At 34.9% G+C, this 12,393-nt stretch overlaps 1 protein-coding gene and 1 pseudogene across 13 annotated transcripts in view; one reads left to right on the forward strand and one right to left on the reverse strand.

The window, feature by feature from the left end:
• HDAC9 (histone deacetylase 9) overlaps positions 1–12,393 on the forward strand; it is a 959,143-nt gene that overhangs the window by 781,127 nt on the left and 165,623 nt on the right. For all 13 annotated transcript variants that reach the window (XM_047752014.1, XM_047752015.1, XM_047752022.1 and 10 more), the window contains 2 exons: positions 2,316–2,435; positions 2,747–2,844. In XM_047752014.1, coding sequence (XP_047607970.1) covers positions 2,316–2,435; positions 2,747–2,844 — 218 coding nt within the window. The remainder of the gene's footprint in view (positions 1–2,315; positions 2,436–2,746; positions 2,845–12,393) is intronic.
• On the reverse strand, positions 6,619–7,172 carry LOC125110636 (60S ribosomal protein L17-like; annotated as a pseudogene).

Raw genomic sequence — 12,393 nt, forward strand, 5'->3', positions numbered from 1 at the left:
AATGGATTTGTGAATTTTAAATAATATCTGCTGAAACCTTATTGTGCTACGGGCAAGGCTATATTTCTTATTCTGAAATTTATGCAACAGTAAGTCCCCAACACATTTTTTGTAGAACAGATGATTTCATATCTAAGACAAATGATTTTTTATTTGACCTCCTTAAATAAACCTTTACAACATCAAGGCAGTATTTTTCTGGTTTTCAAACCGTGGTTATATTTAGACCCAGAGCAAAACTTTTCTTGCAATGTTGACTTAAAATTCTATATGTAGTAAAAATCAGGCATTCCATCGCTGTTATTTTTCAAAGTATTTTGTTTGCCCATCCTCTAGGTATCTAGTAGCAAATTCAAAAGACATTGTGGGTTAAATTGTTTTATTTTTCTTCTCATAAAGGAAAATAGTTTTGCTATCTCCTCCTTCCTTTCCTTTGAACATTCAGAAATCCAGGAATTAATATATTTCCAGTAAGCTATATTTTCCCCTGATATGTGTATGCCTTTAGCTAGAATAAGTTTCTTAAAAGATGCATTATCTTCCTCAATATTTTATGACTCCTTACTTATTTTGAAAATATGTACTATATAAAAGAAAGGCATCTACACTGTGAATAGCAAGCTCAGTGCAGGCTTTCAGGTTTTGGTGGTGTCTAGTAAGGGAGTTCTGGAATGGAGGCTGAAGTAGAGACAAGTTACGTAAACCTCAATAAGGAGCAATAATGACCATTAGTGGTTTACTAAGAGGATCAAAGAGATAATGAATGTAAGTGTCAATTAACAGTATAATGGTTATGAGTTTGGTCTTTGGAGTAAGAAGTGGATTCACAACCCAGTCTTGCAAAAATTACTGAAATTCTGTTAAGTCTCAGTCTATTTGCCTTTTAAATTAGGGATAATATCATACACCTCAAATGACTGTTAAATAATCCAGGCAAGATATTTAGTGTAATGCCCAACTCAAAAATTGTAGGCATCATTGTTGAAAATAGTGTGACTCTTACTGATATAAAGTACAATGTAAGTGTATAGTTACAAGTGACCAAAATATTTTTATAATAGAACCTGAAACTGTAAGTTACACATGTAGCAGTAGCATTATATTAAGTACAAATATGTAGATTATTTAGTTTTAAGAATCATTTATTTTGTTCTGTTCAGAAACTATTAGGAAGCATATTAATTGAGTTTTTTAACACTTGAGGTCTTTCAGGGAGAAATTTTTAAAAATGATGTTAGTCTTGTTTTCCCATATCTTTTATCAATTCCAACATGTTTATATCATAAAACAATTAGAAAAAAGAACTATTAATTTTTATATCATTATCAAATACAAATGTCCTAAGTTTTTTTTTTTTTTTCTTTCATTATAATGAAACAGACTTTTATTTTCTCTCTCTTTGTGGGAAGGGGGAGTGGTGTAGGGAAAGAAAAAGAGGAGGAAGGAGGCTGGGAAGAGAGCCATAACATAATATTAAAATTAGCCAGATTGGATAAGATTGCATAAAGCCTATGCCATCTTTCTGCTTTGGCCCAAGTGATTTAATAGCTAATGAGCTCATGCTCCTGTGTCTTCGACTCTTGCCGTCACGATTTTACTAAAATAAAGTACGAAGTCCTTTTTGCATCTGGCATCTCTTTTGAAGTCATTCTAACTGCTGAGGGACTGCTAACTGAACTGAACGCTTCAAGAAAGCCAATTTACTCAGCTGGTTGCAAAGCCTTTGACCTTAATGGTGGGACTTGGCAAATCAATGCATACACGTATGTTTAGTGTTCTGTCAAGAATTACGAAAATGCTCTGAAAGCCATAGATCCTTCTGCAGAATACTAGTTTGTAGTTTAAACATTAGTCTTTCTTCAGAGGCCAATGAGGCTAGTTAATTAAGCCTGAGGGGTTATGAACTGTTGGCAGTTAATAAGTCATAAAATTCCTCCATAAAACAGGATGCGAGATTCCATCACTGAAGCAAAGAGTACAAAGGGCCGGTGTATAAATATCTAATTGTACCAAAGGACTGGGCTTTCTCAATGACTGCTCATCTGGAGTCTCCAGGGCATGTTCGCTGTGGTTTCCTGATTTTTAGAAGCCAGTTTAAAAAATGAGTGCATTAAAGGGTAATTTGCCTGAAAGTTCAGGAAGTAAAGGGGGTGGTGTGGAAGCAAGCTGAACAGAAGAAAGAAAGAGGGACATAGAAGACAGAAAATGAGCAGGAGGGTAGGGTAGAAAAAGGCAGGGAACCTGAAATCAGCAAAGTTGTCTTCACACAGAGTTAGATGTGACTGTATTTATCATCTATTTTCTTTTCCCTGTAGGATGTTCACCATGGAAATGGTACACAGCAGGCCTTTTATGCCGACCCCAGCATCCTGTATATTTCACTCCATCGCTATGATGAAGGGAACTTTTTCCCTGGCAGTGGAGCCCCAAATGAGGTTCGGTTTATTTCTTTAGAGCCCCACTTTTATTTGTATCTTTCAGGTAATTGCATTGCATGATTACCCCTAATTTTCTTGTCCTTTGCTGGTGTTTTAAATTACACGAGATTACTGAATTGTCCCACGGGACCAAGAACCAGTGCAGAACAAGTGCATAACCCAGAGCACTGGTTGTCAAGCAAGGTTGGGCTGATTTGACATGTTGTTTGATGTTTATTTCAAGAGCTCACATGTGTTTGTGTTCCTCTTTTCTTGCTTCTTCTCTGTGCTCTTCTCTACCCACTGTGGTGTGGTTTTTCTTTTCCTAGGTTGGAACAGGCCTTGGAGAAGGATACAATATAAATATTGCCTGGACAGGTGGCCTTGATCCTCCCATGGGTGATATCGAGTACCTTGAAGCATTCAGGTTGGTACTTCTTTTCCTGAAAGTGGCAAATGGAAAGCAAGTGTCCATTGAAACAACATTAAATATTTATTTCTAACTAAGGGAAAGTGGCTAAAGGAGCCATTCTATCAAAGCTTCAAAAACATGTTTGGTTTATGGGGCCTGAATATTGCTACAAAGTCATATAAGGAGTATGTGTAAGAAATAAAGGTATATCAAAACCTTGTTGTAGTTGTATAGGTATGTTGGCCAATGGCCAGGCATACTCCCTTTTCCCTGCCAAAAAAAAAAGGTGGGGGGGATATTTTATTAAGTAGTTCTGGAAAATTCTGTATCGTAACATATGATGTGATTTAGAATGGACATTTGCATATTAAATGCTATAGGAAGTCCTTCACTACTTATTTAACTTTTTTGAATGGGCATTTCCCAAACTTCATTGGACTATCAGATTTCTTTTGCTCATAGCACCACTTGGCATTCTTAGTTCTGAGGAGCTAACTCACATTTGAAACACTGGCCTAGGCAATCTTATTTCATGGTTGAGTAAATGACTTTTGCCTCTCATAATATGTGTATTTTTCTCTCTCACATTAAAACACCAACTGATAAATTGGTTGTATTCAGTTTCTTTAGAAAATATAGGCAGTAATTAAAGTGTATATTAATATGTACATATTGCATTCTACCTTTTTCCTTTAAAAAATTCTTAAAATTAATTTAAACTAGAAATACAACCAATTTAAAGTTTTATTTTTGGATATAGTTTTTTCAAGGCATTTACTTTCTCAAGTTGAAAAATTTTGGAAAGGTCACTATTTTATGGAGAAATATCAGATTATGTGTGTCTCACTTGCAATATTTTAGGAGATTTTAACCGATTAGTAATGTTTGATTTTTGGATGTTATGTTTATTTGAAAGCAAAACAAATAATTGCATGATAAGCAATGTTAGAAGCATTTTCTTTAAAAAATTAGCATTTATAAATTTCCAAGGGAAAAAATCCTATTGATAATGTGTCTGAATTACATAAGGAAAACTTTCAGTCAGTGAAGTTTTGCCAGGTTTCTCTTGTCCTGTGTATCATGCATATTTCAATTTCTCATTAAAAGTCATTTCTTATTTGCAAACAGGCCCAAGAAAAATGATAGAAAATTGCTATTTTCGGAGTTCCCCTTCGTGGCTCAGTGGTTAATGAATCCAACTAGGAACCATGAGACTGTAGGTTCAATCCCTGGCCTAGCTCAGTGGGTTAAGGATCCGGCGTTGCTGTGAGCTGTGGTATAGGTCACAGACGTGGCTCGGATCAGATCCTGAGTTGCTGTGGATCTGGCATAGGCTGGCAGCTACAGCTCCAATTAGACCCCTAGCCTGGGAACCTCCATATGCCGCGGGTGCAGCCCTAGAAAAGAGAAAAAAAACAAAAATTGCTATTTTCAGGACTACACATTAAAATAAATATATTTGTTTTGATATTTGAGGAACATTCTACTCATATTTCAGATTTGTACTTTGAAAAAATATACTCATGTATCTATATTTCATAGAATGAATAGCTGAAATAAGTTCATTTACTTTGACTTGGGTCATCTATGAATATATTTCATGCTATTTAGCAGTAAAACTAAAAAAAAATAAGAAACTATGGGAGTTTCAATATTACACATTCTTTTTGCCTATATTTGCAACTTAATAAACATATCTAAAAGTAATTCTAATGGGAAAATAGACTTTTATATTATCTCACATATGAATTTGTCTGTTTATGAAGTTAACTTAGATGATACACATATTAGGTTCTCAACTTTCTTCTCATATATGACCATATCCATTGGTCTGCAATACAGGATTATTAGTTTTTTATTATCATAATACTGTTTGTAGTACTATAGCTTTACCTAAGAATGGATCACAATGTTCACAATAGGGAAAGATAATTTATGTTTTGTACCTGTTTGTTCTGTCACAACAAAGTTAAAAATGGATGAGATATTATTTTTTATTTTTGTTTATTATTATTATTTTTGTCTTTTTGCCTTTTCTTGAGCCACTCCCGTGGCACATGGAGGTTCCCAGGCTAGGGGTCGAATTGGAGCTGTAGCCACCGGCCTTCACCACAGCCACAGCAACGTGGGATCCGAGCCGCATCTGCAACCTACACCACAGCTCACGGCAACGCCGGATCCTTAACCCACTGAGCAGGGCCAGGGATCGAACCCACAACCTCATGGTTCTTAGTCGGATTCGTTAACCACTGCCCCACATGGGAACTCAAGATATTATTTTTTAAAAACCCCTTTTAGGAGTTCCCATTGTGGCACAGTGAATTACGAATCTGACCGCAGCCACTTAAGCCACTGTGGAGGTGTGGGTTCCATCCCTGGCCCATATGTGGCTATAAAAATTAAAAAAAAAAAAAAAAGAAAGAACCCCTTGGAACACAACAATTTCTTTAATGTGAAAATAAATATGACATATACACTAATTTTTTGATTGATGTGATAACATGAATCAGGTGCTCCCGAAAGTGGTTGAATATCCTCAAGAATGGCACGTTCTCTTTGCCTGGAATGTGGATGCTTTATTTTAGTAAACTTTTATAAACTCTCCAGTGCAGTCACCATATCCAGCCTTGGTTAGCAGAGAAGCAGCATTTTTAGGTAGGCTGCAGAAATGTAAAATTGTGGCTTTTAATATTCGTAGTTATTTAAGAACAGATTTAAACTGTAATTGTTTTGTTAATTTTGAACTGTACCATATCCACTTGCCATTCAACACATGTAACTAGAAATTCATGTAAACTTGTTATGAGGAATCAAGAAAGTCAGTCCTTTATTATTTATTCACAAAATAGTGAATACTATTTATTTACTATTTACTAATACTATTTATTCACAAAATAGTCACCCAACACATAGTATATGCCAGGTACAATGACGAGCACTTGGAATTTAGAGCTGATTTGCTTTTAGGGAACATAATACAAGAGATACTTCTTGTTCTAGAGAACAGATGTCCTTAGACATAGAGAGGATAAAATGATGAATTCTTCCTGAAGAGTTTCAGGAAAGGCTTCAGTCATGTACCTGTGCTTCTAAGGATAAGTGAAGGTTTTCAAGGGGTAAAAGAATTGGATTCATACTAGGCAGAGAGAACAGACTATGAAAAGCACAGAGTCATAAAATGTCTTGCTCTGTGGGCTCAAGAGCATGAGGGTGGTGTGGTGTGGCAGGTGTATCATACTTCATAAAGTCTTCTGTAGGCAAAGAACTGCCCATCTAAATATATATATATATATATCCCTTTCTAATGTGGGGCTCTTGTGAAATAGACTCTCAAATAATTTTTAATGTAGTGTTATTTTATAAGCATATACTTCTTAATACAATCCTTTTTAATTATATTTTATTTTATTTAGAAAATATTGAAATGATATCTTTCTGGCCTCCGTGTAGGGGTGCAGAGGTAGGGGAAAAGTAAAGGGTGCCTTTGATTTTCTCTTAATTTTTAATTGTTTCTGGACTGTAATAAGCATCTTGGAAGGAAAGCTTGTCTTTCTGAAGCTCCATTTATAGTAGGATATAAGATAGCTGCTATCTGTCACCTGTATTACCCTTGTGGTTTCAGTTGTGTGCTTTTTCTATGGCAAAAAGAAAACTGCAGGCAAACCAAACATTTTCATGTTTGCTTTAAGTTTTAAAGATAGTTTTAACAATATAATAGAATATCTAAATTAGTTCAGATAACTATTTCTTTTTGTTAAATTTTATTTGAATTTATTTTTGGGGGGGGAATTAATTCTGGGCCATAAGTTTTTGTTTCTTCATTTTTTTCTGGAATATCTTTTTCTTCTGTGCAACCTCCTCTTCTGGCTTAGAAACAATTGCTCTTTTTCAGTAAGGATCATCTCAATATAGTAGGAAGAACTCATCTAAGGATTCATCCGACTCTGAGCTCTCTAAGTCCTGCAGTGCATCTTAGGGACTTTGTTTACCTGGATGTGCTGAGTGACCAGAGAATCTACACCTAAGCCCTTAAATTTAGCATTACTGTCTGCATTTTTTGAGCATGTGCAATAAAAATTCGACACTGCTTTTGGACCACCAACCCTGTGTCCAGCCCCATTGTTTGGCCTGGGCTCATCTACCAACTCCAGCATTGTAAAGACGAAATGGCATACATGGCTTCTGTAAGTGACATCCTTCAGATACTTGGTGACTTTTCAGATATGCATACCCTTAATGGCCTGGACAGTTTCACAAGAGTTCTTAAAGTGAATACAAAGATTTGAACCTCTTAATTTGCATGATTTTGTGGGATTTGCTGGGTCAAGTGACTATTGAACCATTTTTGGGAGGTCATCTCAGGCTGCTAACCAGAAAAAAAAAAGCCTAATTATTTCTTCTGTGCAGTTTTCATTCATTTCTGAAATAATGAAGGATATGCTTTGGATTTTTCACAAGAGTTTTAAAAATGTTCAGTAACATATAACTTTTTATGTTCAACAAAAATATATTTCTAACACATCATTTTATAAAGTAATTATGTATATTCGTATTAAGGTCAAATATGCTAGGTTCTAGATTATAAATTTTACACACCTTATGACTGTTTCTTAATCTGTTTGTAAAAGCCACAGAATACTCATTGGAAGGGCTATGATGTGGCTCTGAAATCTACCTGCCACGCTGCCATCTTTTCTCCTGTTCACAACTTCAAAGATTAAGGTGTGATAAAGCATAGTGAACTTCCGCTGAAACACCAAGTCCTTTTCCCCCTTGAACTAAATCACAAATGGCTAGTACACAGCATGGTAAAGAAGAGCGATTCAGTAATACTGGCAGAATTATCAGTTAATAAATGAATAAGAGAACAAAAAAGAAATGATACAGTACAGTAGAAGCATTAGAAACCCCAGGCATTAAGTGAATTCAGCAAAAGTCTGAGGGAGCCATGAAACCTAACTGTCTCTTGGCCCCTCAAGGAGTATGTTTTACAAAGAACTTTGAGCATCCATTCATTTGTTTGTAACAATGTCAAATGTTGTCTCTTCATTAAACATCTATTTGGGGAATGCCCGCTTAGCACGTCTGTTCTAGTTACTTGAAAAGATTGTTCCAACGGTTCTGTCTTATCCATAGTCCCTAGATGAGCACTGGACACTATACTTTTTCTAAAGATTAATTCTTTAAGACTTCTGCAAATGTTATAGTGATTACATATGATTATTTTTTAAATTGAAGTATAGTTGATGTACAGTATTATGTAAGTTATAGGTGTACAATATAGTAATTCACAATTCTTAAAGTCATACTTCATTTGTAGTTATTATAAGATATTGACTATATTACCTGTGTTATAAATATATCCTTGTAGCTTATTTTGTACATAATAGTTTTTACCTCTTAATTGCCACCCCTTTACTGCTCCGCCCCACTGGTAACCACCAGTTTGTTCTCTACATCTATGAGTCTGAGTCTATTTACTTACATTCACTAGTTTTTCTTATTTTTTAGATTCCACAGCTAAGTGAAAACATACAATAGTTGTCTTTCTCTGACTTATTTCTTTTAGCATAATATCCTCCAAGTGCATCCATGTTGCTGCAAATGGCAACATGTCACTCTGTTATGGCTGAGTAATATTCCATTATATATGCATATGCCACATCTTCTTTGTACTTTGTTGATGGACACCTAGGTTGTTTCCATATCTTGGCAATTGTAAATTTGTGGCTATGAATTTTGGGATGCATACATGTTTTTCAATTAGTATTTTTGTTTTTTCCATGTATATTTCCAAGAGTAAAATTGCTGGGTCATATGATAGTTGTATGTTTAGCTTTTTGAGAAACCCCCATACTGCTTTTCACAGTGGCTGCACCAATTTACATTCCCACCAATAGCATACAAGGATTTTTCTCCACATTCTCACCAACATTTTTTATTTGTTTTCTTTTTGATGATAGCCGTCCTGATATTATCCTGTAAGATGATAGCTCAGTGTGGTTTTGATTTGCATTTCCCTGATGACTAGTGATGTTGGGCATCTTTTCATGTCTCTTGGCCATCTGCATTTTCTGTTTGGGAAAACGACTATTCAGTTTTTCTACCCATTTTTAAAATCAGGTTTTTTACTTTATTGATGTTGAGTTGTATGAACTGTTTATATATGTTGAATGTTAACCCCTTACCAGTCATATCATTTGCAAGTATTTACTCCCATTCAGTAGGTTTTCTTTTCATTTTGTTTATGGTTTTCTTTGCTGTGCAAAATCTTTTAAGTTTAATTAAGTCCCATTTGTTTATTTTTGCTTTTATTTCCTTAGCTTTAGATTAAAAAAAATACTGCTACAATGTATGTCATTGTTCTGCCTGTGTTTTACTCTAAGAGTTTTATAATATCTAGCCTTATATTTAGGTCTTTAATTCATTTTGAAATTTTTTAGTATGATGTTAGAAAATGTTCTGACTTCATTCTTTTACATGTTGCTGTCCAGTTTTCTGAGCACTACTTACTGAAGAAACTGTTTCTTCTCTTTTGTGTATTCTTGCCTCCTTTGTCATAGAATAACTGACCATAGGTGTGTGGGTTTATTTCTGGGCTCTCTGTCCTGTTTCATTGATATATGTTTGTGTTTTGGGCCAGGACCACACTGTTTCGATGATTGTAGCTTTGTAGTATAGTCTGAAGTCAGGGCCCGTGATTCCTCCAGCTCTGTTCTTTCTCAGAAAAATTTTGTTTGGCCTATTAGGGGTCTTTTGTGTTTCCATGTAAATTTTTAAATTATTTGTTCTAGTTCTGTGAAAAATGCCATTGGTAATGTGATAGGAATTGTATTTAATCTGTTGATTACCTTGAGTAGTATGGTTATTTTAACAATATTAATAGTTTGTTTACAGTGGGCAAGAGATAATATGTATCTCATGCTTCCAGATGAATCTAATGGGGAAAACAGCTCCATGTGTTTAAAAAACATGAGTGGCAATTTCCAACAAAGAAGTAAAATATTAGTAGTCCTTGAAATTATGTGTATTTTATTGGATAGATAAATAAATGAATGAATCAGTGAATTAAGGACAATTTCTGTATGGATTTTTAATTTCAAAAAATAGGTACTAGTCCTTTACATTTAGAAGGTATTGATGAAATAATAAATGACTCATTTGGCACATGCTAAATACTGGCTAAATGAGTGGGTTAGAGCTGTTGATATGTGTTCTTAGAAATAGGAGTTCCCATTATGGCTCAGAAGAAACGAATCTGACTAGCATCCATGAGGACACAGGTTTAATCCCTGGCCTCTCTCAGTGGGTTAAAGATCCCGTGTTGCCATGAGCTGTGGTGTAGGTTTTACATATGGCTCAGATCTGGCATCATTGTGGCTGTGGCCTAGGCCAGCAGCTATAACTCCAATTCAACCCCTAGCCTGGGAACTTCCGTATGTTGTGGGTGCACCCTCCCGACCAAAAAAATTACAAAAAAAAAAGGAAATAAAACAAGATATAACCAGTGTGTTATAGTCTGTAGTTACCACAATTAATATTTGTTTATAATAAGGATTTCCAATAGACAAAGGGTCTATAAATATCAGCTCTTCAGTCATGTTCACCTGTGGGAAAAAACTCTTACCAAGAATGATTTTGTTTCACTGAGCTTGTCAGCATGCCAAATAAAAAGGGGGATTTAAGCAAGTTGTCTAATCTAGAAAATAAATATCTAGTCAAAACTTTTGTTATCTTTATTGTCAAATACTTGCTTTTTTTCTACTTTTCACTGACAAAGTGTCTATATTTAATCAACATGTGTTTGTGTTTACATTGGTAGCCTTTGTTAAAGTACTTGACCATATAACCAACAGAATGTTTAAAAATTAGTATATATGTTATGTGGTCAAAGTAGCTGAATCAGTTGATCATATACAAATAGTCCAAACAGCCTGTATTTCTTTCTGCTGTCTTTGGTTGATACCTATTTGCTTTCATGATATAAGCAAGTTTAAAATCCGTTAATACAAAACTGAGTGAAAATTTCACCAGATAACATATCTGTTGTCACTTCCTCAAACTGTCAATTCTGTTATGGATGCAGTATCTTTAAAACAGGACTTCCTGTGATTTCTCCCGTGCTTATGATAAAAATAGAAAAACACTGATTTAAGTTGGGAGCAGAGAATAGAGCCCTTCATTGTCACATTCATAAAGCAGGTTCTCCTCAGACAACTAGTCAGTAATGGTTAGCCTGGAGTATCTAAATAATGGTTATATTTACCATTGAATGATAGTAGATAATTGAAGCAGGACACACAAATAAGTACAATATTTTCTCTCCTTGTTGTTTTATCAAACATATCATCCTTACTACAACTAATTTATAACACTTACTTCTAAATATTCTTGTCCCACGCAGAGTCTGAAATTTAGAGGTTCCTTAATTCTGTCTGAGAAATGAGAGGAGACCATAGTAAATACTTACTTTCTCTTGTTGGTAATGATAACTAAGTAAATATTTTTATGGTTATTGTTCTTACTTTTATCATATTTTAATGAAATTTCATGCTAAGAGAATAAAAAGTAAAAGCATTATTAAAATAATACATAGTAGGAGTTCCTATCATGGCTCAGTGGTTAATGAGTCTGACTAGGAACCATGAGGTTGCGGGTTTGATCCCTGGCCTTGCTCAGTGGGTTAAGGATCCAGCGTTGCCGTGAACTGTGGTATAGGTCGCAGACGTGGCTCAGATCCCGCATTGCTGTGGCTACAGCTCTGATTAGACGCCCTAGCCTGGGAACCTCCATATGCCAAGGGTGTGGCCCTAAAAAGACAATAATAATAATAATAATACGTAATATAGTGATAATAATAACATAGTAATACAGAACATTCATTGAGGACTTAATATTTGCTAGTTGCTCATTTTGTCTTTACAGGTTATTGAACTAAGTGCTCCCAGTTTCCAGAGAAGAATATCAAGCCCCTTTTGAATTTCAGTTTCCTGATGTCACATAGCTGGTTAATGGTAATTAGGGGTGGGTGGCAAGAAGTGTGAGGGTAGAGACAGAACTTCTTTGGCCCTAAGCTATAAACTGTAGCTCCTCTGTCAAGAATAGGGATAACAAAACAATAATATAATGAGAAATTCTTTGCCAATGCATTTAAAAGTGTCCAGCATTTGCTTTGGACATCTAAAATGGTAACACTATTTTAAAAATTGAAAATAACTCCTAGATTTTCACTCCCCTTGTATATATAATAATTTCAAACCACTTCTCTTTGTGCCTTTCCTCATATGACACACTAAGAGAGCCTCTCAAATAAAAGCCCTATAATTTTTTTTTCCTTTTGATAACCAGACTCTGTACATGGAAGTCCGTTTTTTCCTTTTTTGTCAAAAGAAATATTTTCATATTATGTACACATTCAGATTTTTTGAAATGGGTATGTGATTGAGCTTGAGAAAACCCAAATTAAATTTTAATGGAACATAGATGGATAAATGAACTTTTAGATCCAATTTTAAAATAAAGAATGATTTGTTGTCATTTAAAAATCATACTCAATACTGCAAA

The sequence above is a fragment of the Phacochoerus africanus genome, chromosome 11, assembly GCF_016906955.1.
Source record: "Phacochoerus africanus isolate WHEZ1 chromosome 11, ROS_Pafr_v1, whole genome shotgun sequence".
Classification (NCBI taxonomy): domain Eukaryota; kingdom Metazoa; phylum Chordata; class Mammalia; order Artiodactyla; family Suidae; genus Phacochoerus; species Phacochoerus africanus.